This window comes from Armigeres subalbatus, chromosome 3 (genome assembly GCF_024139115.2).
Source record: "Armigeres subalbatus isolate Guangzhou_Male chromosome 3, GZ_Asu_2, whole genome shotgun sequence".
In the NCBI taxonomy this organism is placed as follows: Eukaryota; Metazoa; Arthropoda; class Insecta; order Diptera; family Culicidae; genus Armigeres; species Armigeres subalbatus.
Genome location: NC_085141.1, coordinates 184,315,739 through 184,342,532, shown reverse-complemented (window position 1 = coordinate 184,342,532; position 26,794 = coordinate 184,315,739). Strand labels below are relative to the sequence as shown.

Genomic DNA, 26,794 nt, shown 5'->3' with positions numbered 1-26,794 from the left:
TAGTCAATGAAATCCAAAAGAGAACCTCTTTGAATTCGTTGACCTAACCCTAAATGTTTTGGAGCGTGACAATATGGCCCACACAAGATTTTCCGGCACTGAGGAGACTTGCTTCTCCTGTATGTGGGCTAGGATTACTTTGTATACACAGAAAAAAATAATGAAAAGTAAACAATGCGTATAATTTGAGATGCGGATTTTTACGCTATTCTACGCTGCGATAGTCCCCTTCCTAACTAGTTTGCTTGCAACTTACATGCAATATTGGCGATTGCCGTCAAATTTTGTGTAAATATCGGTTTAATCCCGTTTGTAACTACGCTCCTAAAGTTGCGTTTTCCCCATGTTAATTGGCGGCCCAAAACAGCGTCTGACTCGTAGCGGGCGGCTGAACAAGAAATGCGGTGTCACGTCAGCTATTCCTAAGATGGCAGCCCCATCACGTGGCTAGGTATCGCAGCCCTGGTAAGGCGGCATACCGAAAAACCAACAATCAACCCAGAAAAATGTTATCGAAAATATAGGATTAAACAATCAGCAAAGGACACGGCAGTTTTAACGGGAAAACGGTTGGAAACTTGGTACGTTAGGACCCTTTTGGAACCTTCAATAATTGCCCTCCTTGCTTGAGAGGTGCAAAAGACGAAGGTTGATGTTGCAGCACTTCGGGAGACGAGGAACAGACAGGAAAACGGGAATTCAGGGCAGTTGACCCAATTGCGGATACCTCAAGTAGGTATTACATCTACTACAGTGGCGGCGAGAAGGTGGAGCATGGTGTTGGTTTCAGAGTGGTTGGTAAGCAGTTAGAAAGTCACAAAAACTTTGTTGATTTGAACAGGAGATCATTGTGTAGATGTTGCATCTGCCCGTTGAAATGGTTCGATATTCTTGTTTATAATGGTAAAAACATCGAAAAAGTTTAAGGGGAGCATTTTGGACTGTTCTCTCCTACGTAAACAGTGCAGTGGTGCAATTTGTCGACAGCGCATGCTGAGTGCGAAATTAGATTACTAACATCTTTTCATAAAAGTCCACTGTTGTAATAAGTGTGCAAAAAGTTCTTGCGCACGTGCTGTTCCTTCGACTGTTTCTGTCGGGATTTCACGCAGCATAAATACGACACGCTGATTCCATTTTTTCTAACATTACGTTTAAATTAACCCAAAAGACGGAATGTTATCGACTGAAAATGATGCAATTCAACCATTTAAGAAGATTATGGTTATTAATTGGTTAATCTTTGTCGCATTATTGCGCTTTGCTTCGGTCGAAACATGCGCGATCTTCATTAGTTTGTAGTAGCCATCGAGCAAAAAAGTGCAGTAATAAAATATATCTATCTTCGGTGGCTCATGCGCATGTATTGTGCTTTGCTCCGGTCGAAACAAGCGCGATATTTTTTAGATTGCAGTAGTCATCGAACAAGAAAGTGCAGTGCGAGAGCAAGTGAGTAAGAGTGCTGCGCTTCCGTTCGGTCGTCCAAAACGCGTCCAAACGCAGTTTTTATATGACAGCGCGAGACAGCTTATTAGTGTTATTTTCCATCTCATATATCGCACCGCTTACCGAAGGGAATCCAGATAAATTATCCTTTGTAACTAAAACGATATGCTTTCCCAAGACAATCGTGGATATGCAGAGGTATGCTCGGTCTCTAGTAGCAACGAAAGTTGGACGAACAATCCTTCCCTTCCTATATACTGCAAGGACGTGGCCGGTGCCGTTTCATTCATTTATTTAGTTAACATCTAAACAGATAACACTGAATCAACAATTTGACGCCACAATGCACGGTTCGAGGTCGCATCTCTCCATCCTCGGATACGCCCCACGCTCGCCAAGTCGTTTTGCACCTGGTCTGCCCATCTCGCTCGCTGCGCTCCACGCCGTCTCGTACTTGCCGGATCGGAAGCGAACACCATCTTTGCAGGGTTGCTGTCCGGTATTCTTGCAACATGCCCTGCCCATCGTACCCTCCCGGCTTTAGCTACCTTCTGGATACTGGGTTCGCCGTAGAGTTGGGCGAGCTCATGGTTCATTCTTCGCCGCCACACACCGTCTTCTTGCACACCGCCAAAGATGGTCCTAAGCACCCGTCTCTCGAATACTCCGAGTGTTTGCAAGTCCTCCTCGAGCATTGTCCATGTTTCATGTCCGTAAAGGACAACCGGTCTTATTAGCGTCTTGTACATGACACATTTGGTGCAGTGGCGAATCTTTTTCGACCGCAGTTTCTTCTGGAGCCTGTAGTAGGCCCGACTTCCACAGATGATGCGCCTTCGTAGTTCACGACTAACGTTGTTGTCAGCCGTTAGCAAGGATCCGAGGTAGGCGAATTCCTCGACCACCTCGAAGGTATCCCCGTCTATCGTAACACTGCTTCCCAGGCGGGCCCTGTCGCGCTCGGTTCCGCCCACAAGCATGTACTTTGTCTTTGACGCATTCACCACCAGTCCAACTTTTGTTGCTTCACGTTTCAGGCGGGTGTACAGTTCTGCCACCTTTGCAAATGTTCGGCCGACAATGTCCATGTCATCCGCAAAGCAATTAAATTGACTGGATCTGTTGAAAATCGTACCCCGGCTGTTACACCCGGTTCTCCGCATGACACTTTCTAGCGCAAAGTTGAACAACAGGCACGAAAGTCCATCACCTTGTCTTAGTCCCCGGTGCGATTCGAACGAACTGGAGTGTTCGCCCGAAATCTTCACACAGCCGGCGCCGTTATTGACTTTTAATATTTGAGCTCCCGAAACGTGTACATTGAGAATGGTTAGCTAATCCTAAGCCCCATTTATTGTGTTTACTGTACAATTTCGCAAGTTCAGTCAATCACGGAGTAGCAACTACGAATTGTGCGGTCATAATGCTCATGCTCAGTAATTGGTTAATCTTTGATTACCCCTTTTTCGAATCATACTTACTACTTCTCCACAATGCAATGCATTAGGTTGTGCTTGTTGAAATGTAGTTCTTTAGCCCTGCTCCCTGTTCCCGTGTTGGAGTGTAACTCTGAATGTATATTGATAAATGGCCCGTCATTCTTCATGATTTGGAAAGGTCTGGTTTTCAGCAAGATTCGGTGAACCTGCATCAAGTATTTCGTGCCTGTGAAAACAGGTCCCCTGCTCCCTGTTTGGAGCGGTTTCTATAAATGTAGTTGGTTGTGCAGTGTGGAAATAACTCACTCGAAAGAGTTGAATAAAGGATGATACCATATTGTAGCTTGAATAACCCAAAGTGTACAAAATATAAGTATTTCAAGTGCATGCAATATTTTTGTTAATGCTTTTTCGCGTTATTCAAAAGTAAAATTAAAAGAGGAAATACAAAAAAATAACTTTTATAAAATAGACCATGTTTCAGTCTGAATAAAAAAAATCAAGAAATAAACATTGCTTCACAAGTTCTCGAAAGTTCACCATCTGTGGTAACCCTTTCCCAAATTCACCTGCATTGCTCTTATGTTTGTAATGCTATTTGAATTGATTAAAACGAATGAAAAATTTAAGCTCTATGTTTTCCATCGAACAATAGTGTTCACCTTATTCAACCCTTACCATTTCCAACACTTTGCATCTTTTAGCTCCTAGCGATTGACGTTCTGTGACAGTTGAAAAAATGGTTCTTTCTCGGTTAGATCCTGAGGGGAAAATAAATGAAAGTCAACCTCCTTGTGACACTCGACTGACACCATTTTCTCCATTCCATCGCATCCCCAAATCCATCGCACCCGTTGAGGGACGACCAACTCTTCTACTTCTATCCCCACCGTTTAACCCATGTTCCTTTTGCCAACCTCATTCAGTCACACTTCCTAACTGGCGCCGTCTCCGATGGGTCATGAATACTTGTCCGTCCGTTCACAGACAATTCAACCCCAAAACACCTGACAACGGTAGAATGAAATCGGATTCCATTTCTTCACCAGGCCCGACTCCTACCACGGAACACCATTCGAATAAATTAAATCGTTTTAATTAACTTTAAGCCCTGGCGCGGACACAAACCGGTTTAGGCGATGTTTTGAATGGGCCAGGATTTTCTTTCAGGCCACAATCGCTTCGGGCGGTTGTAATTTGTCTATTGAAACAGGTTAACGAGAGGGTGCAAAAGAGGCAATCAAGCTTCACTTCTGTGTCAGAATGGTCTCTCGAGAGCGTTTCACAAATAAATGGTGGGCAAACAGAAAGGGTTCTTCCGGGGATGCCAATGATTTCGGAATTGGCTGTGAAACATTTGCGAATCGGAAGGGTAGCAGTTTGAAATTTTACATCGGCAGAAGTTTTGCTCTTGTTAATCCAAATTTGTGGTTGTTTTCCTCCTAAGTAGTTTGTACATTTATTAAATGGAATATCATTAATAATCCAGGTATGTCAACCAAATTACTGAATACTGAAACGATTTAATGAATTGATTGCAATCTGACCCATTTATCTTCATTTCTAACTGAATAAGATAAGACGCTAAAAAATTTCAAAGTAAATCAGTGAAGTTTCAATGCTTTGCAACTTTAATGTTTCAAAACTGTTCAACAAATCCTCCGACCGCAATCTCAAGCGTTTCTGCGGTTTTTACATACAACATCGCAGTACTATTGTGAATTTTGAATTTTCATCGCCAGCTCAAGGAACTCATCAAGATCATCTAACTTATAATCTTGTTTACAAGAACAGTGCGCACATTGTGAAAGAAATCAGTCATCTATCACAATTTTAAGAACGTTAACGACTACAATGAATACGAAAACAATGTTGGAGCCCCTGAAAGCAATTTAGCACCGTTCCGTTGAATTATAAATGTTGTTAATTTGATCTCCATCAAACAACTGCTAAGTAGTCTTAGCTGTATCTCATGCTGCTTTAAACTTCATGAGAGGATATCTCATCTCATCGAATACCAACCGAGGCGACACGAAAAGCGTGCTCAGCATTTTCGACAGCTCCAGAAATTAACTTAATTAGTGAGGCATGGACGAGTTTCTTTCCAAGTTCATTTTATCTAAATTATTTTTCCCCCTTTTACCGCCGCCAGTTTCTGCCGAATTGACTTTAGTCTGGGAATGGTCGAGTGTTGCGTTGCGGACTACTCATAAAAACTGTTATTCATAACAAAACTGCCACTGCTGCCTTTTATATGGCCACTTCAAGGATCCCCTTGTTCTTGTTTCGTTTGGCCTGGCTCATCATTCACCAATAATAGCAGCAAAAGTCGCCATAATTCCCCCGTTCAAAGTTTCGTCTTTTCAGTTCATGTCATCACTTTGCACAGATTGAATGACGACCCAGAAAGCCTTTCGAGTAATGGGACTAGCGTGGAAGCGGGACGTGATTGTATCAGCTGGCTAGCTGGATGATCGTCTCCGGCGCCGAGTGTTGTTCAGATTATTTTCATTTGTGATGCTTTTTTGTTTATGCAAATGAACGGAAAGTAGGACACAATCAGTGACATTATATGGATCAGGCCTAAATTTTTTGAAGAATATTGATTGGTTTTTAATACTTTACTTCATGCTATTGAATTCGCATCCGATTGATCACTATTGAATTTGATGGCTTCCAAAAGTTGTGAAGAAAATGTTGTAACGATCCACGAATTTTTGTGTCCTGGCGTATTAAAAAGGAAAGATTTTTTACTTATTTGTTATTTCCAACATGAACTTTGCCTGCTTTTCAACTTAGTATTCTATGAGCATTTCCTCAGTAATTAAACTTCTAATGTCCAAGGACGCCATTAGACGGGGTATTTTGATTATTTTTTATATTTTTCAATAATTCATTATTTCATTTTCATTTATTTAGTTAACATCTAAACAGATAACACTGAATCAACAATTTGACGCCACAATGCACGGTTCGAGGCCGCATCTCTCCATCCTCGGATACGCCCCACGCTCGCCAAGTCGTTCTGCACCTGGTCTGCCCATCTTGCTCATTGCGCTCCACGCCGTCTCGTACCTGCCGGATCGGAAGCGAACACCATCTTTGCAGGGTTGCTGTCCGGCATTCTTGCAACATGTCCTGCCCATCGTACCCTTCCGGCTTTAGCTACCTTCTGGATACTGGGTTCGCCGTAGAGTTGGGCGAGCTCATGGTTCATTCTTCGCCGCCACACACCGTCTTCTTGCACACCGCCAAAGATGGTCCTAAGCACCCGTCTCTCGAATACTCCGAGTGCTTGCAAGTCCTCCTCGAGCATTGTCCATGTTTCATGTCCGTAGAGGACAACCGGTCTTATTAACGTCTTGTACATGACACATTTGGTGCGGTGACGAATCTTTTTCGACCGCAGTTTCTTCTGGAGCCCGTAGTAGGCCCGACTTCCACAGATGATGCGCCTTCGTATTTCACGACTAACGTTGTTGTCAGCCGTTAGCAAGGATCCGAGGTAGACGAATTCCACGACCACCTCGAAGGTATCCCCGTCTATCGTAACACTGCTTCCCAGGCGGGCCCTGTCGCGCTCGGTTCCGCCCACAAGCATGTACTTTGTCTTTGACGCATTCACCACCAGTCCAACTTTTGTTGCTTCACGTTTCAGGCGGGTGTACAGTTCTGCCACCTTTGCAAATGTTCGGCCGACAATGTCCATGTCATCCGCGAAGCAAATAAATTGACTGGATCTGTTGAAAATCGTACCCCGGCTGTTACACCCGGCTCTCCGCATAACACCTTCTAGCGCAATGTTGAACAACAGGCACGAAAGTCCATCACCTTGTCTTAGTCCCCGGCGCGATTCGAACGAACTGGAGTGTTCGCCCGAAATCTTCACACAGTTTTGCACACCATCCACCGTTGCTTTGATCAGTCTGGTAAGCTTCCCAGGAAGCTGTTCTTGTCCATAATTTTCCATAGCTCTACGCGGTCTATACTGTCGTATGCCGCCTTGAAATCAACGAACAGATGGTGCGTTGGGACCTGGTATTCACGGCATTTTTGAAGGATTTGCCGTACAGTAAAGATCTGGTCCGTTGTCGAGTGGCCGTCAACGAAGCTGGCTTGATAACTTCCCACGAACTCGTTCACTAATGGTGACAGACGACGGAAGATGATCTGGGATATCACTTTGTAGGCGGCATTAAGGATGGTGATCGCTCGAAAGTTCTCACACTCCAGTTTGTCGCCTTTCTTGTAGATGGGGCATATAACCCCTTCCTTCCACTCCTCCGGTAGCTGTTCGGTTTCCCAGATTCTGACTATCAGTTTGTGCAGGCAAGTGGCCAGCTTTTCCGGGCCCATCTTGATGAGCTCAGCTCCGATACCATCCTTACCAGCGGCTTTGTTGGTCTTTAGCTGTTGAATGGCTTCCTTAACTTCCCTCAAGGTGGGGCTGGTTGGCTTCCATCGTCCGCTGAACTGACGTAGTCACCTCCTCCGCTGCCTTGACTTTCACTGCCTGTACTCTCAGCGCCATTCAGATGTTCCTCGTAGTGCTGCTTCCACCTTTCGATCACCACACGTTCGTCCGTCAAGATGCTCCCATCCTTATCCCGGCACATTTCGGCTCGCGGCACGAAGCCTTTGCGGGATGCGTTGAGCTTCTGATAGAACTTGCGTGTATCTTGAGAACGGCACAGCTGTTCCATCTCCTCGCACTCCGCTTCTTCCAGGCGGCGTTTCTTCTCCTGAAAAAGGCGGGTCTGCTGTCTCCGCTTCCGTCTATAACGTTCCACGTTCTGCCGGGTACCTTGCTGCAGCGCGACCGCCCGCGCTGCGTCCTTCTCCTCCAGAATCTGTCTGCACTCTTCGTCGAACCAATCGTTCCGTCGACTTCGACCCGTATACCCGACGTTGTTCTCCGCTGCGTCGTTAATGGCTGCTTTGACTGTATTCCAGCAGTCCTCAAGAGGGGCCCCATCGAGCTCACCCTCTTCCAGCAACGCTGCCTCGAGATGCTGCGCGTATGCAGTGGCGACATCAGGTTGCTTCAGTCGCTCTAGGTCGTACCGCGGCGGTCGTCGGTACCGAACATTGTTGATGACGGATAGTTTTGGGCGCAGTTTAACCATCACCAGATAGTGGTCAGAGTCGATGTTAGCGCCACGATATGTCCTGACGTCGATAATGTCGGAGAAGTGCCGTCCATCAATCAGAACGTGGTCGATTTGTGATTCTGTCTGCAGTGGTGATCTCCAGGTGTACCGATACGGGAGGCTGTGTTGGAAGTAGGTGCTGCGAATGGCCATATTCTTGGAGGCGGCGAAATCAATTAGTCGTAGGCCGTTTTCGTTCGTCAGCCGGTGAGCGCTGAACTTTCCAATAGTCGGTCTAAACTCCTCCTCTTGGCCAACCTGAGCGTTCAAATCTCCTATGATGATTTTGACGTCGTGGCTTGGGCAGCTGTCGTACTCACGTTCCAGCTGCGCGTAGAATGCGTCCTTATCATCATCAGTGCTTCCGGAGTGTGGGCTATGGACGTTGATTATGCTGAAGTTGAAGAACCGGCCTTTGATCCTCAACCTGCACATTCTTTCATTGATCGGCCACCACCCGATCACGCGCCTTTGCATATCGCCCATCACTATGAAAGCTGTTCCCAGCTCGTGTGTGTTGCCGCAGCTCTGGTAGATGGTATGATTACCTCTAAACGTTCGCACCATTGATCCCTTCCAACAAACCTCCTGCAGCGCTACGATGCCGAATCCACGGTCCTTGAGCACATCGGCGAGTATGCGTGTGCTCCCGATGAAGTTGAGAGATTTGCAGTTCCACGAACCGAGTTTCCAATCGCTAGTCCTTTTCGTCGCAGTGGTCTTCGCCGATGGTTCCGGTCCGTACTCTCTTGTTGATTGTTCGTTGCTTATGATTTTTAAAGGCTGGCTTGCAGGGCCTGACACCAAACCCCTAAATTTCCGGAGGACCATTCCTCCTTATTTCCGGTGGACCATGGTGCACAGTTTCACTTAGAGTCCCTCGCTGGCACTCGGACGATGATCAGCCGCCCCTAACATGGAGAACAGACGCTGTTGTGAGCCGATCCTGACATGGAGAACAGACGCTCAATAAGATTTGCACCTCCGGAGAGGAGCAAACCCCCCCTTCCCTGTCAGCATACGACCATAGTTCCCACCGGGGTTGGTTACCCGATCTTCCCTAAGGTTGCTCGTATCCCGGCCAGCACCGCGGGGAGGTAGGGATAGGAGTTGCTGGGTAAGAGGCTAAGAACCGCGAGATGGGATCTATTTTATTCCTTCAGGTACGCGAAGTACCAATGGTACGCTTTACCCAGCATTTGCCGTGCCAATTTTTCAATAATATAAACTCCAATATATGTTTCAATGTGGTATAAAATCAATTTTCAAAGTTCTACAAATTTATAAAAAAATATTGAAAATTGAGTAATATTTGGTTCCTTCGTGTTTTCGCTCGTATACCTATACCTTTTCTACAACTAACCTTATTCAATAGAAGGTTATAGTGGTGAACGTTACACTCTAAAATATTCATCCAACTCGTAACACGGAAAATAAAAAACTAACCCTGAAAATTTGAAAATTGCGATAAATCAGCATTTGATAGGAATCTAAACATGTTGAAAAATCAAAAAAGAATAATAGATTCAAGAAACTATTTGATTGGATAAAAACTTGAAAAACAAAACTTTAAAAAAATCAAAGTGTGAAATTGATAAATCGCGAATTAATAATTTGTAATGCCCAAACCGTGTTTAGATCGATTTTAGAAAACTAAATAATGATTTTGAGTGAAAACACATCTCCGGATTGGCAATCCTATACTTCTTTGCACGCAAGGCTACTGGAGACCCCCAAAAAATATGCACAGCTAACGAATTGAATACACCCAACCGGTGATTGTTAGATTTTCTAACAATTGTGAATAAGAACCTATCAAAACCTGTATAAGAACTGGGTATATGCAAAAATGCTAGATTCTTACGCAAATTTTGTATGAGATCATAAAGTTTCGCAAGCTTTTCTTACAAAACTTGCTTGTAAGCCTTTTTTTATATAAGAATCTAACAAGTTCGCATATGCCTAGTTCTTATACAGTTTTTTTGTAAAATCTTATATTTCGCCTAATTATTTAGTTACTAACGTTTATATAAAAAAAATCATCCAATCCTAATTCATTTTCTGGTGTTTCTAGAAAGTAACTGTAGAATTTCGTAAGTGTAGTAATTATAAATTTGTTTGATGATTTCGATTTATGTTTCTAAGCACAGGATAAATGAAGTCATGTGGCTCTAAACTAATTAAAATTTATACTTTAGACAAAGATGTCTTCTCTAGAATCTCCAGATATCTCGCACCCTTTGACATCCAAACAGTTTATGTTCTACAGTTTCTGGTTTTTCAGGACATATTTCACAGAACGAGTTATCTATAACGTGTCGTCGGTACAGCAGCTCCCGATGTTTGATTTTTGAGTGCATGACCATATACCAGTTAGAAATCTGCTTAGACGTAAGTTCTCTGAGCACTGTGAAGATGTATAAAACCATTTTTCAATGTTGTTGTTCCGCCGATACAAAGCCAGGATCAGGTGCCAAGGACAGAAGATGCCGGTAAATTTCTAACGACGATGGTGCGTTCAAGATGATTTCCGGCAATCGAGATATTTCCGGGGAGTTTTTTGCCAGGAATATATGGCTAAACATAGAAGGAACCGAGACTCTTTTCTAGGAAGCTGCCCAGGAGAGGGAGATGAGAAGCCAGACTAATCAGGCGGTTAACTAGCAGTGATTTTGACTTTGTTTCCGGACATTTCAGATTCAATCCACCTCAAAGTTTCGGTACAATTAGGTTTCTGTGAGATGCATACAAGACTTACACTCTTGCAGCGTCCTACTCCTCGCGCATGATGGATAATGACGATGATGACAGATTGATTGTATCAGCGTCATTGCACTGCTTCGTCAACACACCAGTACGACCAAGCTTCAAAGGAGCATCAGCAGCCTCGGGTCAGTTCACATCCTGACAGCAGCAAAGATACTTGGTAATCAAGAGCTGTTCCATGTTGAGTGATTCCTCACACTAGTTGAACATTCACATTGGCGACGGTGATAGGACGAAAAAAAAGCAGTATAGTAAACAAAATAGGAGGAATCACTCAATATGGGAAATCAAAGTGTTTATTCTGGAGTGCAAGAAGAAGGAAACCAAACAGGTAAACAAAACTTTTTTTTCGCGTTTTACATACGGCGCGTATTGAAAACCGCCGCAAAAAGGTAATGAAAACCACCGGCGTGTAAAGAAAACCGCTGAAAAGGATGGCGAGTAATGTAAACCGCCAAGCGAAAAAGGCATGTATTGGAAACTGCCGTGGAAAACAATGGTGTGTAAAGGAGACCGCCAGTTATAAAAATTAAACCCGTAGAAAGAATCAATATTTTCTCAGCCACAGGGGCAAAAGATGGCGAGTAATGAACACCGCCAAGAGAATAGCTGGTGATTATTGGAAAATCGCCAAGTGTAAAAAAGGGAAAATATGACGTGTAACGAAAACCGTTAAAGAAAAAAATGTAAATATAAAATAGCCATACAAAAAATGGTGGGTAATGTAAACCGCCGGTTAAAAGAATCAGCGTGTGAAGAACACCGGAGGAAAAATATGGCGTGTAATGAAAACCACCAAGTAATGTAACAACTTATATTGAAAATAAACGCATAAAAAATTAGCCTCTGGAAGAATATTTTAAATAAATCGTAACCATAGAGGAACGACGATAGTATTGTTGTCACCGCCGTGGAGAAATATGGCTAAGCACTGCAGAAAAAGATCTTAAAGATTATTATACGCGTAGGACACCAGAAAACCTTGAAAGCAAGACGTAAGATTGTCAATTCAGATATGGCGAGTTGGATTCTCGGCCCGTTTGAGCGGGAAACATTTTCAAATTTATGAGCAAAATGCATACATTATGTTTGCCACACAAGATTCATATTCATATTTATGCAATGGCAGGTATAGAATGCTTTCTAAGAATAGCTGTTCAGATATTGAGCAGTTTAACGAGAATTGGAAAGAACGTGAAGAAAAATGAGACGTTTTGAAAGATACGCCGGGATAAAAGATGTTGTCAATTGAGAATTGCGTAGAAGCGATTTGAAACATACTTCAGAAAGATGTCAAACATCATGTTATCATCACATCAAATTGCTGGAGAACAAGACATTAAACGGATTCACGATTTCATTTAAGGACAGTTGCCTAAAGATGGATGATAAATCAACTGTCGTAACTTACTCGATAGTAATATAAATCAATAATTGTTGCTACTGCGGAAGTGTTGTTATTGCATGGCAAATAATATTGATGATTAAAATGCAAGAGCGGAATAATTAGAAATTGATATTAAAAAGATCACTTGGAAGGTAAGCAGAAGCATGAACAGCAGAACAGAACATAATTGATGCTCCGTGGTTATTAGAAATTGCGTTAGAGACAGTTAGAGAAGAAATAGAACGAACTATCAATTCTAAAAGTACAAAAATCGGTAATATTTGATTTATCAACCCAATGACAGCACCGGCCAAGTCCTTACGATTTTTGAGGAAGAGAAGTAACATTTGTTCGTCTAGCGTTGTGACTAGATTACCGTGTATATTGTGCGTTCACTCGCTAAATGGATGCGGATGCGATTGTAGAATAAACGTAAACGATAAGACAAAAAAGAGATACTTTATTTTGGATACCGTGTGATGAATTTAAAACTTTTACACATGTTTATATAGTACATGTAGGCGAGAGAGGGAAGAAAAAGTTAAATCAACGAATTAGAGATGTGATCCAATGACGCAAATCGTTCGTCTTGGAAACCACATACTTTTAGCAGATTTCTTCAAGAGCGTGAGTTAGAAGACCAATAACGAGTATAAGGGTAAAGCAAGGTAGAGGTATTTTGCTTAATAATGCTGGAGAATCGACTTAAGTTTCAGCACCGTACAAATATTATTACGTCAGATTTAGACTTTTGGAAATTGTATTAGAAACATGTGATAATTTGAAATTCATCATGGGATAAATTGTATAAACACATTGAAGATGATATAGTCCACAAAGAAGATGATATAGTCCATGCACGGTGCTAGTGCATGCCGTAATTTACGACGAAGTAGTAGTTCAAACGTAGGCCTGTTCTGAAGCATACATGGCTAGACGTTCAAGTCTATTTGTTCCAGCATAAATCCAAATTAATTCATCTCTGAAGAGTATCAACGATCATAATGGCATTATCGGCATCTCTCCTTGAGCGATGTAGCTCCAGGTTTATCAACTGGCATTGGCTTCAAACCCAAGTGGGCATCGAAGGAAATAGCGTTGAATTGCGATTCTATTCCTTTAGTGCCGTTGTTGTAAGTTGCACTTCAGACAACAGAACAATACACTAGAGTGGAGCGCACCAGAGAGCAATAGAGAAATTTTAAACAGTATACATATATTGGTGAAATTCTTTGCAATTCTGAAGATAAATTTCAGAGTATTTCGTATAAGGCATAATCACCGGTGACCCAAACCCTACCAAGTAAATCCCAGAGTGCTTGTCGATGCTTTGTCGATGATGAACGGGATATGCTGCTTGAACATTAGTTGCGAGTCTATGGTGACGCCAGGGTCCTTCGCATGGCTCACTCGCTCTATTTATTTGCCGAGACGGCAATCTTTAAAAACTATGGGTTGAAAACGTTATGGCAGAGCCCTTGGCCAGGTTTACTACTATTTAGTTCAGAGAGCATCAATTAGCGAAGCAATCAAGTTGAAGTTGTAAAAGCTGACAATCATCAACGCAATAATGTATTGCCGAACATATTTTAAGATCATCTGCGTAAGACAACCGAGTTCTCTTGATAACCAATCGATAACACCATTGAAATAGATTAGGAAGATCAGTTGTCCTAGATGTCCTATAACTACCATCAGATGCCGGTCTGAGAGATGCGATTGGAACCAGTTCAGGAGACAGCCGCTAACTACGAATAGGTACATCTTTGCAATAGCTAATGAGTAATTCATCTTATCAAAGGCTGCAGATAGGCCTGAGCCTGTCCTGTCAGACTGTTGGTAACGTGAGACGTAAGACACAATAAATTTAGGAAAGTAGAGCGTCTGTCTGGGGCCTCCTTAACCTAGCGGTAAGATGCGCGGCTATAAAGTGCCGGTCTAGGCAATTTTCGGTTTGAAAATTGTCTCGACTTCCCTGGGCATAAACGTATCGTCGTGTTAGCCTTTAGATATGACGAATGCAAAAATGGTAGCTTGGCTTTAGAAACCTCGCGGTTAATAACTGTGGAAGTGCTGAATGAACACCAAGCACAGAGGCGGCAATGTCCCATCAGTGGGGGATGTAATGCCAATTAAGAAGAAGAATGAGAAGAGCGACTGTCGGTAGATCCGCGTTGATTGCCAATAAGACGTTGCTACAGTGCGAAAGTAGTGGTTTCATAATACACCCAGGTTTTTTTTTTTTTACACGGTTTGGTTTTAGTCGTTTAAGACCTTCAGCGTCAATGAAACAATGAGTTGACCCCACCAAAAAATTCACAAAAAAATCAAAGAAAATTCAGGGGGTATTTAAAAAGTTGTGAAAGTTCGGGTTTACCGAGAAATTGATGAATTCCAACCGTGTAAAAAAAAACCTGGGTGTAATAGGTTCAATCCGCTTCGAAATGACTTACAATGACGTTTGTATCTTCTTTTTTTTTGGACACGGTAGTGCGAGTTTCCAACAGGAAGTAAAGATTTCTTTGATGATCGAAGATCTGATCAAAAGAAGTAATGGGATGAGCAATCATTCGATATAGCTTTTCATGAGAACTATCGGTATGCCGTCGTTAGACTAGATAGACTTGTTGCTTCCTATTATAAAGCCACGCAAAATAGTTGTTTTGAGAAAGAGTGTTTGCGCGGAGCTTTCAACTCTGTTGGAGTCCAGAACGGTTGACCACTCAATGCTTATTGTCAACATTATTATTACGATATGAAATTTAGTTTCATATGTTATGTTGAGATTATCGAAAAATGTTATATTAGTTCCCTTGAAAATTATCGAACTTTTGTGTACAGACAAATTCAGTAAATAATACATCTAATATCATGATTTGGTACAAGTACTACTGCACAGTATGATGTTGGAGTTCCCACAGGTACAAAAAATGTGAATTTCCTAAGCCTACCGGCAATATGCGCAACAACTACACAAAGCCCCACTGAAGGTGGTTGACTTCGGTTTTCAGTCCAAGGGTCTAGGAAATATTCAGGAGTTAAACTTTGAAATGACAATGTCCCACTGAGGGATAGTTAGATGCGGTAAATGACAAGTTCTTGAAAAAGTATGGTACAGTAATATAACGATAATTAAAAGTATTCCAAACAAAAAGTTCTCGATGAACACTAAGTTACACGCCATCAATGTTCCAATGAGAGATGTACTGTACCGCTCATAAAAAATCTACTCTTCCGCTCATTTTTGGTCGCAACGAAAAATACGCGGTGCTGTTTTCACTGCGGATCACGAAACGAACATATGGGTTAATAACATAAATCTCAAGGATGATGGAGTTTTTTTTTTTTAAGTAGAAGGGGGATGTGAGATGCATACAAGACTTACACTCTTGCAGCGTCCTACTCCTCGCGCATGATGGATAATGACGATGATGACAGATTGATTGTATCAGCGTCATTGCACTGCTTCGTCAACACACCAGTACGACCAAGCTTCAAAGGAGCATCAGCAGCCTCGGGTCAGTTCACATCCTGACAGCAGCAAAGACACTTGGTAATCAAGAGCTGTTCCATGTTGAGTGATTCCTCACACTAGTTGAACATTCACAGTTTCCATATGTGCTCTTTGCAAGTTTTGACCGTATCATATGAACTTTCGGATTTCCGTTTTAATGTTCCTAAAAAAACCATGCTGATCGGGAAGTTTGAAACCATATACGAAGCTTTTGAATTGACGTCAGTATTGATCAGAATAATCTATTGAATGAGATTCAGTTTCCTTTGGTGATTAGGCCAGAGACGTGATCGAATTCCATTGAAAACGGACTACCAATTTTTTTTCTGTGCTTGTTATATATTATCTCCATACTGTACTCCAAGAATATAGTTTTGGAAGGTTCTTATACATAATTGTTAGAGATTCTAACAGTCCAGTCCATGGTTGGGTGTAGTCTTCTTGATTTTTGGAGGTTTCATTATTTCAAGACCAATAACGATTCCAATCACGTTCTCACAGTCTATTTACGATTAGGAGAGAAAAGTGGTCGGGCACAATGGTCGGGCTCCATACAAAGGGACGGACGGACCAAAACTACCAAAACATGATTTCGCAGATTGTATACTTTTTTTTATCTATACTATACTATATCTTTTAACTATATTTTCATGCACCCTGATTCAAAACTAATTTGAAAATGGTTTTCATTGTTGTTAGAGGCGTCAAAATGGCCCTAGTGAAAAATGTGGAAAAAGTTGAATTCCAAAAATGCGTAAAGCGCACATATCTGCACCGTATGATATATTCTATTTTATTAACTGCATTAATAGTCATACTAAAACTTTTCCATAGCACATTTTACATTCATAAAAAATGGTTTTGTTGTTGTTAGCCACTTCATTGAAAATTTCTGAAAATTCGACGATTTTGACAGTGAAGAAGTCTGTTGTCGCCGAATGTCACCGAATGTTCTTTACATGCACCACGTTTCAGAGTACCATCAGACCTTTCAGAAAGCGTCGAGAAAGTTTGCACATAGGGTAGAGAACCGTTTGGGCAGTACCCCCTATTCCCGTCCACAACGTTCATTACTCGATCGCATTACAGCCGAGTTACTTGTTTTTTAGTACATGGTTAGTTTCTGTCGACATCTAGTGATGTACAAAAAATCAAGCCATTTGGTTGGAACGCGGTCGAGTTATTAACGTGCTGCCCAAATGGTCCCGCTCCCTATTTGCACATTTCCAAGTTAGAACTATTAAAAAAAAGATAATTCGAGGTAATTTCTTATAAAAAAAAAGTAAAAAAGAGCACTGATAGGTAGGTATGTCCCACCTTTCATGTTTATTTGTATTCAATGCTAAAATCCCCATCGTATAAAACATGTGAGCAAATCGGATGAGTATAAAAATGTGTTTTCCTATAAACCCAATATTTTTTTTTACACGGTTGGTATTCTTTAATTTCCCGGTTAACCTGATTTTTCATAGCTTTTCAAATACCACTTGAATTTTCTTTGATTTTTTGTGATTTTTTTCATTGGGTTAACTCATAGTTTCATCAACGTTAACGGTTGTAATCAACTAAAACCCACCCGTGTAAAAAAAGAATCGGGTGTACACTTTATGAAATTATAGTATTTTGAAAATAATTTTTGAACGCGTTGACCTATTAGGCTCATTTTCAAGAGAAACAGTGGAAGAAGATCCTGAATACATCTTCTTTTGTGAGCGAATCGATTGAGGCAATTTTTATGCTCATTTGTACATACACATACGCACATGCGAACAAAACTACGCACATTAATACCCAGTGTATACAATATACATACATACATTCATAAATACAGACAAACATTACCTCTATTTACCGATTGATATTTAGCAGTCGGCTTTCCAGGCCTTCAGGGTTCCAGTCTAACGCTTGTTCACAGATTTCGTTTCCGCCCCTTCCAGCCCCACTTCCGATCCCGAATTTCTGTTGCTATCGGCCTCTTTTTTTTCTTGAGCAAGGGTAAATGAAAATCTGCAACCAGATACCTGAGGTGGTAGCTCAGGTAGTGTGGGGATGGCCATCGGTAAAATTATTTAACGAACATGTTCTGCAAAATGCTTTATAACCGGAATGTCGTCATAAATTATTGATACACCGAAATATTTTAAATTCAATTACCGAAAATCAGCTAATTAAATGTACTACTGAAATTCGGAAAAATGTTTTGAGGTTCCTATCGATAAAATATAAATTTTACCGAGTTTCGGAGAAGTGCCTTTGTCAAACGTCAGAACGTTTCAAAAACACGTGTTCGAAAAAAAAACAATAACCTGAATTGAACTCACAACTCTCAACGGCTGCAAAAACTATCCTTGATAATAATGTAAGTTTTAAAATGTGAATTTGATTTATTGTGTGATATTTTTTCAGGGCATTCCATCAAATTATAAAGTAGTACGAAGAGGGCGGTCATTTTGAGAGCAATTTTTACCATGTTTTCAACTCACATCTGCATCGAGATTGCAAAGGAATATTCTTCGACTCATCGTGACATGGATCCATGAACGTGGAAAAAGTAATATTGCAGCTCGATATCTAAAATGCAGCCAGAATGTTGTTTTGCGAACGAATGGTTTGTGTAAGAGACACATGATCGAAATACCTACGATGCCAGGCGCGATGGATTCTTCCGGGCTTTAAAATGAAACATAAAACGTTATGGTGATATTCTTTTCACTTATTGTGAAAAAATATTCAATTGCTTTATTAATACACACAGATTTATATTCTATGATTGAATATATTTGTTATTTCATCACGCTTTTGATTTTTTTATTACGTTTGATTGAAAAAAATAAATAAATAAAAACAAATATTTTACATTATTTCGGTAAAGCACTTTGCCGAGCCGATCGCTAACAATTTACCGAACGGCAAGGCAAATTTTGACAGCTAATTGATTTCGCACATTTTACGACCAGTTACAAGTGTGTGTAACTCTTACCCGACCCACTAAAACCAAAATCCTTTCGCCAGTCCGCACCCCCGGCCCGCAATTAAGCAATACATCAGGGGGGGACTATTGAGAACGCTCACGCCTATGCTAACGCACTTGACGTTAATACACACAACATCGACTTCAAAGGTGGTAACCTCACCACCCGTAGATCGCAAGCTATGGTAGTAACCTACGTTGGAGATGAGCACCCCGTCAAAAACCACCGCGCATGAACCGCAATAACCTCTATATCTGCATACGGAGGTCCCCGCAGCCCACCCGCGACATGTTGGTTGTTGGGGTGAGCAAAGTGTAGGTAGGATTTTTTTACAGCAACCATGTTCAGACAACACCTGTGTAAAGTAGTTGACCTAACCATGCTTTCTACCGACCCAGATGGACACATCCGGAATCAGTCTGTGGATCCAACGACCTTTGACTGCGGTATCCCATGCTCTTTTCCATTTGAGCAGCGAGGCTGTTCTCTTGACATGTCGCAGTTGCACCGAGTCTCTTTCGTTGTAGCACTCCACATCTTCCGCTAGGAGTATGTCTATCGGCATCATCCCAGCTAAAACGCACACCGCCTTATATGATATGATGCGATATGCGCTTGCGACACGTAGGCAAATCAGCCGGTGTACTCTGATCAGTTTCTTTACATTGTACTCGGCCTTTAGTGCTACGGCCCATGCCGGTACGCCATAGCGGATGATAGACAATGCTACGCCCGCTATCAACCTACGCACTTGACTATGCACCGCCGATCTGTTGGACATCATTCGTGATAAAGATTTTACCGCCAATGAAGCCCGCTGACATGCATAATCGACGTGGCTCGTGAAATTGACTTTCAAGACTTCCGTCTTGTGATGTCCAAGGGCCAACCGCCTCGTATTGAGCCATTCCTCCACTCTGCCAATCGCGTATGAAGCCTTCAGTTTGACTTAGTCGAGAGTGTCTCCTGTTACCTCTAGCATTACGTCATCCGCGAAGCCTTCTATTTTCACACCGGCCGGAAGACTTAAGCGTAATAGTCCGTCGAACATAATATTCCACAGAACCGGTTCGAGGATCGATCCCTGTGGAACACACGCAGACACTACGATCGACTTTTGACCTGCATCCGTGTCGTATATCAGCACCCTATTCTGAAAATAACTTTTCAGTATCCTGCAAAGGTAATCCGGAACTCTCAATCGGTGCAGGGAGCCAGGAATAGCAGCCCAGCTAGCATTGTTAAACGCATTTTTTACATCAAGTGCAATCAATGCGCAGTATCTAATACCTCGCCTGTTCAAACCTCTCGCTATCTTGGCCGTATCCGTTACCGATCAAATTGCTTCGTAGGTGGAACGACTTTTACAGAAGCCATACTGGTTGTTTGATAGCCCACCAGTACGCTCGGTATAGGTCGACAATCTGTTCAGAATAACCCTCTCAAGCAGCTTACCAGCTCTATCGAGGAGGAAAATCGGTCTATATGCCGAAGGTTCTCCCGGAGATTTCCCAGGCTTGGGCAATAGCACCAATTTCTGTCGTTTCCAACGATCTGGGAAGTTTCCTTAATCCAGACAACGTTGGAGACAGCTCCTGAACATATCTGGAGCGGCAAGAATTGCGTGTTTATGGGCCAGGTTTGGAATACCATTCGGACCCGGCGCCTTATTGAGCTTAAAACCTCTTGCGGTTTCGATAAGCTCTTCGATAGTCACTAACGGGACCACGTCAACCGACCTATATGGTGTTTCAGGCCAGTCTGGTGAATCATGCTTCGGGAACAGCCCTTCAACGATCCTAGCTAACATCTCTGAAGATCTCTCAGGAGGTGTGCTTTTTGTTTTGGCCATCACTATCCTGTAAGCATTCCCCCCATGGAGTGTTGTTTGCCATACTGCACGGCCTTTCAAAGCAGGCTCTTTTACTACACTTTAATTCGTTGTTTAGAGCTCTGCTTGCTGTCTGGAACGTCCGGCGTCTATCAAGTCAATCAACCTCGTTTCTTGCACGTTGTAGTCTTCTTTTGGCTTTAAGGCAAGATCTACGAAGTTCAGCTATCGCGTCAGTCCACCAGTACGCTGGTTTGCGGTTCAAAGTCCGATCTTCCCACTGTAATGATTCAATCAGCAGTTCTCGATCGAACTGTGAGGTGCGCCATCCTTGGTCAACACCTCTGACCTTTCTCGTAGCTCTACATCCAGTGGGGGTATAGCTAACCATAAAACGAAGTTCCTGATGGTCACTAGCTGTATACCCTTCATGTACTCTCCAATCCGGATCCAACGTCCATCCCTGCACGAACCCTCCCAATTGTTTGATTTGTTCCAGCAAAGCTGTGAACTGCAAGCACCCCATGGGGGGTTCGAAGTGCCCGGCGTTTAACCATGCTGCAAAATCACAGTGCAGGTAACGCAGCTGGCTTGTTCGGCCTCGCCCGAGTGTTTGGTGTGCGCAGGTTCAGAGGAAACGGCGGAACACGTGTTGTTCGTGTGCCCTCGTTTCCGCGCAATGCGTGACCACATGCTTGCCACATGTGGTCTGGACACTACCCCGGACAACCTAGTTCGGAGGATGTGTAAAGATGAAGTTGGCTGGAGCGCCGTTTTATCGGCTATCGCCCAAATCGTCTCGGAGCTACACAGAAGGTGGCGCGTGGACTCAATGATGGCTAGTTCAGGCGCAAATAAGAGGTGGTCCAAGGGATCGGAGTCGGCTTCATGGGTCATACCGATGGTCATGCTCTGTGGTCGAACTCGATCCTTTTATCGAACAAGTGGCTGCGCTAAGAACAACATGGTATCGTCGCTTTCGCGGCGTCGGTCAACCAGGCGGGTTCCGAGCCCGAGGACGGAAAAAGGTCCTCGTCAAGGCTGGGGCAGGCGTAGGCATCGCGTCGGCAAGTCCCTCTGTGTGTTGGCGAATAGGACCTGTCGCAGAGAGGTCTATTTGGGGTGCACACGGCATCATCATTCTTAATACCAGTCGTGCAGAGGGAAGCAGGCGCGAAGTCGACCCTGCCCACCTTCCGAGGACATAGGGCGTGGTAAGGCCACCTGGAAAGCTGGCAATGAGCTAGCACGATACCATGGTGTTCTTCTAAAAAAGCGAGTCATGATGTTCGGTGCTGCAAGGACACGCAGCTAACCTCGAGGGTGCGTTGTGCACTGGCCCCCCGTTTAAGCATTAATTTCTGGTTGTACTGAAGGGACTAATGGCTTGGCTGCAATGGAAACGTATTAGCGGGTCGGGGATGTAGTCCTGCCTCCTTCGTTTGCTGTTGGAGGTGGTCCCTAACCTCGCACTTCTTGGACAACCCAGGATGTCTGTTGAGCAGATTCCCCCTCCATTGCTTAGGAAGAAAAAAAATACTCCATCTAGGAGGTTAATAACAGCTACAAAAGTAAACTCCATTTACCTTCGCTAAAACTAAACCCTCATCGTTAGGAGATGATATTATCTCCTGGATGGGGAACCGCCCGCAAGTCCAGATTGCCACCGATCCGGACTTGTCTGCAACCCAACTGCCGTTTCCAGCAGGGATGCGATATGGGTCGGACAGCAAGGCAACATCAGCTTTACACTCAGTAACCGACTGTTGTAGCAGCGCTTGCGCTGCCTCGCAGTGGTTGAGGTTTAGCTGTGTTACTTGCATGTCTGGACCCTTCTAGAGGCCGGACAGGCCTGTGCACCGGTGAGGTGTCTGTTGTCTGTACCGGGGGGACAGATCAGACACCTCGGTGCGGCCTGACAGGTTCGAGCTTTGTGGCCTTCAGCTCCACACCTGCGACATAGCTTACTACGATCGGGACTCCGACAGTCAAAGGATTTATGACCGTAGCCGAGGCACCTATAGCAGGACTGAAGTGGCTGGATTATGCTCAACGAGCATACCGACCAGCCCGCCTTCAGCTTAGCCTTATCTAGTAACTTCTTGGCATCAGCCAGAGGCACTTGGAATGTGGCAACCTGCATCACAGCAAAGCTATTACGTAACCTAATCTCGGATTCCTGGAGTTGGACGTTGCGCGTCCACTCTCAGCGCGTCCACCAGGTCCGTAGCATCGGTTATTTCATCCAGGCCGCGGCATTGGATGACCGATAGTGGGCATAAGGCTCTCACTTGAACCCCATCACCCAGTACCTCCTCTGTTAACTTTTTATACTCAGCACTCTTCTGAGCAGCATCCCGCTTTAGGACGAGAATTATCTCGCCTTTCCGCGTTCGACGGATGCAGTTGACGTCGCCTCCTAGGTCAGTAAGCTTATTGTCGCTCCTCGTGGCCTTCAAGACATCGGCATAGCTATTATCGTCAGACTTGACAATGATCGCTTCGCCTCTGTGTTTCCGCTTACCGTTGCTATTGGAAGGCGCACCCTTTGCAACACGGGCTCTACCCTTCTTAGCGGATGTAAGCTGCGTTCCACCTGCCTCCTTGCCTGCAGCTTCTTTCGTTCGTCGCTTCGCCTTCTTGGGATTCACAACCACAGTCCAGGGTTGTTCATCGTCCCGGCGAACTTCAGTTGTCCTCCTAGGTGGAGGCACTGATTTCCTCTGTTCCTTAGGGTCGGCAATTTGCACGACCCTCTCCCGGCGTGATACAGTTTCCTTCCTTGGTGGAGGAACTGGTTTCGATTTAGCTTCATTCAGGTCGGCCTGAACAACCTTACTTAGCTTCGGAGTTGCTCCGCTAACAGCCATGCGTTTTCAAAGGCGAATCTTCCGTTCTGCCTCTAGTAGGGACCTCCACTCCGGCTTCGCCTCTACCACCACCGACCAGAGGGTTAGTACGGCCTGTTTGAAGTCCCTACTATATCTGCAACGGTTGTCCAGAAAAGACATAATCACGTCCGTAATGTCCGTGATCACCTCCATTTTCTGGCCACCGCCTTCCTCGTGGCTGGTCATCAACGACTTGATGACCCGGGTTAGAGTAGGGTCGTTCATTTTTACCTCAACCGGCACATCCTCAGAACCACCACGAGCCTCCTCGTCGCCTTCCCTCGGCGATCTTTAGGGTGACCTATTAAGGCTACTTCGTCTGGTGAAAGGATTCCCCTTTTCGCCAGACCCGCCATCAACATCCTCAACGGTATTTTTGTTTGAATTTGAAAAAATCATTGCTATTGGATGCTGTAGAATCCTGCTGGAGTAGTCGCCTATTTTGATCCCATGGTTATCTATACATACCTTGCGGCATGCAGGGAGGCCATGCAAGAGTTGACACTTGCGTGTTCAGAGCCAGATCAGCGCAAGTCAGGAATGTGAATCTGAGCCTACTCCCACGCAGTTGGCCAGACTGGTGGCAGAATTGTACCGCGTGCTATAAGGCCCGCCACGGTTTTAAGGGACGGAAGACAGCCTGGCCATTAGCCCATTCGCCGTTTCAGGTCAGTGTCACCCGGCCTTACTAAGAGAATAAAAAGACCCGACTACCAGCCCTCGCTTCAAAGTATTACAATATCCAAAAACAAAGCCAGCAGACATGCAGCCAGTATGCCATAATCAGGACATCACTGGCGTTAATCCTAATGTGCCCATTGGCACTCCCTGGGCTATTGCGTGCTTTAAGTGACACACGGTCGCTTTGATAGGGCCTGCTTACGGACTCATGCAGCAGAGCCCACTGCCAAACCCCACCACTACCTGGTAGGCCCCCTGACTCACAGATACCCAGGGGAGGGGTCGTCAGGCCCTTGGACATAGTCCCTGTTGCCCCAGAGCAAATGTATGTCTATCCGTTCGTATGTGTGTGTGCATATTTAAATATTTATGAAATATAAGTGATTTATTAACGTAGCGCTATTTTATAGCAGGATGCATTACATGCAAAATTTGCTCGCAAGCTTTTTAACCCGATTAATGCAACACAGGCTTTTATGGATATGCAAGTTGAGACACAACTCGTTTTTTAAAACACACATCATATAATGAAAAAGCTTGAAAAACGCACAGACGCTAAGATTTATCCAAACAGCATTATTTGAAAAAAAAAAAACACAAAATATTGCATCATTTCAACTTATTTTGCGATAAATCCGCAAGTAAGTCCTGTCAAAGCGATCTGGTGTTGCTCAAAGCGTACAAGCCAAAGAAGTAAAAACCCACATTAATCCACCTAGCGGTGATGGTGCCTTTCTCGTTCGTTCAAAAGGTTTGGAAAAATCTAAAATAACACCATTATGTGGATTGGTCTTATTTTTCATATTTGTTTATAGGCATAAAAAAATTCTCACCAAACGCAATTTGTTGCAAACAAATCGGATGAGCATAAGAGCAAAAAATGGCATTTTATTTTGTAGTTTTAAAATTAGTATTTTCGCCATAACTTTTGACCCAATTGTACGATCCGGCCAAGTTTCTATAGGAAACAATGGGACAAGATTCTGCGTCGAATGCAATCTGATGCGAGAGACCTGAGAAGCACACATATTGCACATCAATCACAGTAACTTATATATGACCGGATTCAGTCACAATATGGTTACTGCAACCAGATTTGTTGAACTTGTGTTGCTTGGGGAATAGATGAAGTCTAAGTGCTAAAAAAGTGAGCTAGACTTTTTTGAACTCTTTTTCACAATAAATAGTAATTTTACCATAATTTCTAAGCCCATAGTCCGATCTGGCCAATCTATATACATAAAAATGAATTTCTGTCTGTCTGTGCCTTATAGACTCGGAAACTACTGAACCGATCGACGTGAAAATTTGTATGTAGAGGTTTTTGGGGCCGGGGAAGGTTCTTAAGATGGTTCGAGACCCCTCCCCGCTTTGGAAAGGGGGGCTCCCATACAAATGAAACACCAATTTCTTCATAACTCGAGATCTAATCTTCTTCTTCTTCTATATACATAAAAATGAATTTCTGTCTGTCTGTGCCTTATAGACTCGGAAACTACTGAACCGATCGACGTGAAAATTTGTATGTAAAGGTTTTTGGGGCCGGGGAAGGTTCTTAAGATGGTTCGAGACCCCTCCCCGCTTTGGAAAGGGGGGCTCCCATACAAATGAAACACCAATTTCTTCATAACTCGAGATCTAATCAGAAAATAAATCAATTTTAGGCGAAACGAAGTTCGTCGGGTCTGCTAGTTTTCAATAAGAATCAATGAGACATTCTGCGTCGAATGCAATTTAATGCGAGCAAATCGGTTGAGGAAAAGTACCTGAAAAATGAGTGACATTTTTTTAGCGATTTTTCCATAAAATAATGGTAAAATTTTCGATCCCAAAGTCCGATATGGCCAATTTTCAATAAGAAACAACGGGACAGGATTCTACGTCGAATGCAACTTGTTGTGAGCAAATCGGTTAAAGATAAGTGCCCGAAAAATGAGTGACATTTCTTACGCGATTTTTTCGTATGAATTTGTATTTTGGCCATAATTTTCGAACCCATAGTCCGATCTGGCCAATTTCAAATAGAAAACAATGGGACAGGATTCTGCGTCGAATGCAACTTGCGAGCAAATCGGTTGAGGATAAGTGCCCGAAAAATGAGTGACATTTTTTACGCGATTTTTTCGTATGAATTTGTATTTTCGCCATAACTTTTGATCCCATAGTCCGATCTGGCCAATTTCAAACAGGAAATAATGGGACAGGATTCTGCGTCGAATGCAACTTGTTACAAGCAAATCGGTTGAGAATAAATGCCCGAAAAATGAGTGACATTTTTTACGCGATTTTTTCGTACGAATTTGTATTTTGGCCATAACTTTCGATCCCATAGTTCGATCTGGCCAATTTCAAATAGGAAACAATAAGACAGGATTTTGCGTCGAATGCAACTTGTTGCGAGCAAATCGGTTGAGAATAAGTGCCCGAAAAATGAGTGACATTTTTTACGCGATTTTTTTGTATGAATTTGTATTTTGGCCATAACTTTCGATCCCATAGTCCGATCTGGCCAATTTCGAATAGGAAATAATGGGACAGGATTCTGCGTCGAATGCAACTTGTTGCGAGCAAATCGGTTGAGGATAAGTGCCCGAAAAATGAGTGACATTTTTTACGCGATTTTTTCGTATGAATTTGTATTTTCGCCATAACTTTCGATCCCATTGTCCGATCTGGCCAATTTCAAATAGGAAATAATGGGACAGGATTCTGCGTCG

At 43.3% G+C, this 26,794-nt stretch overlaps 2 protein-coding genes across 4 annotated transcripts in view; one reads left to right on the top strand and one right to left on the bottom strand.

Annotated features, from left to right (window-relative positions):
- The window catches only part of LOC134222172 (uncharacterized), a 60,260-nt gene extending 37,612 nt beyond the window's left edge, over positions 1-22,648 (bottom strand). The window contains exon 1 of the mRNA XM_062701316.1: positions 22,458-22,648. Coding sequence (XP_062557300.1) covers positions 22,458-22,648 — 191 coding nt within the window. The remainder of the gene's footprint in view (positions 1-22,457) is intronic.
- The window catches only part of LOC134225949 (protein eva-1), a 586,714-nt gene that overhangs the window by 51,646 nt on the left and 508,274 nt on the right, over positions 1-26,794 (top strand). The window lies entirely within an intron of this gene.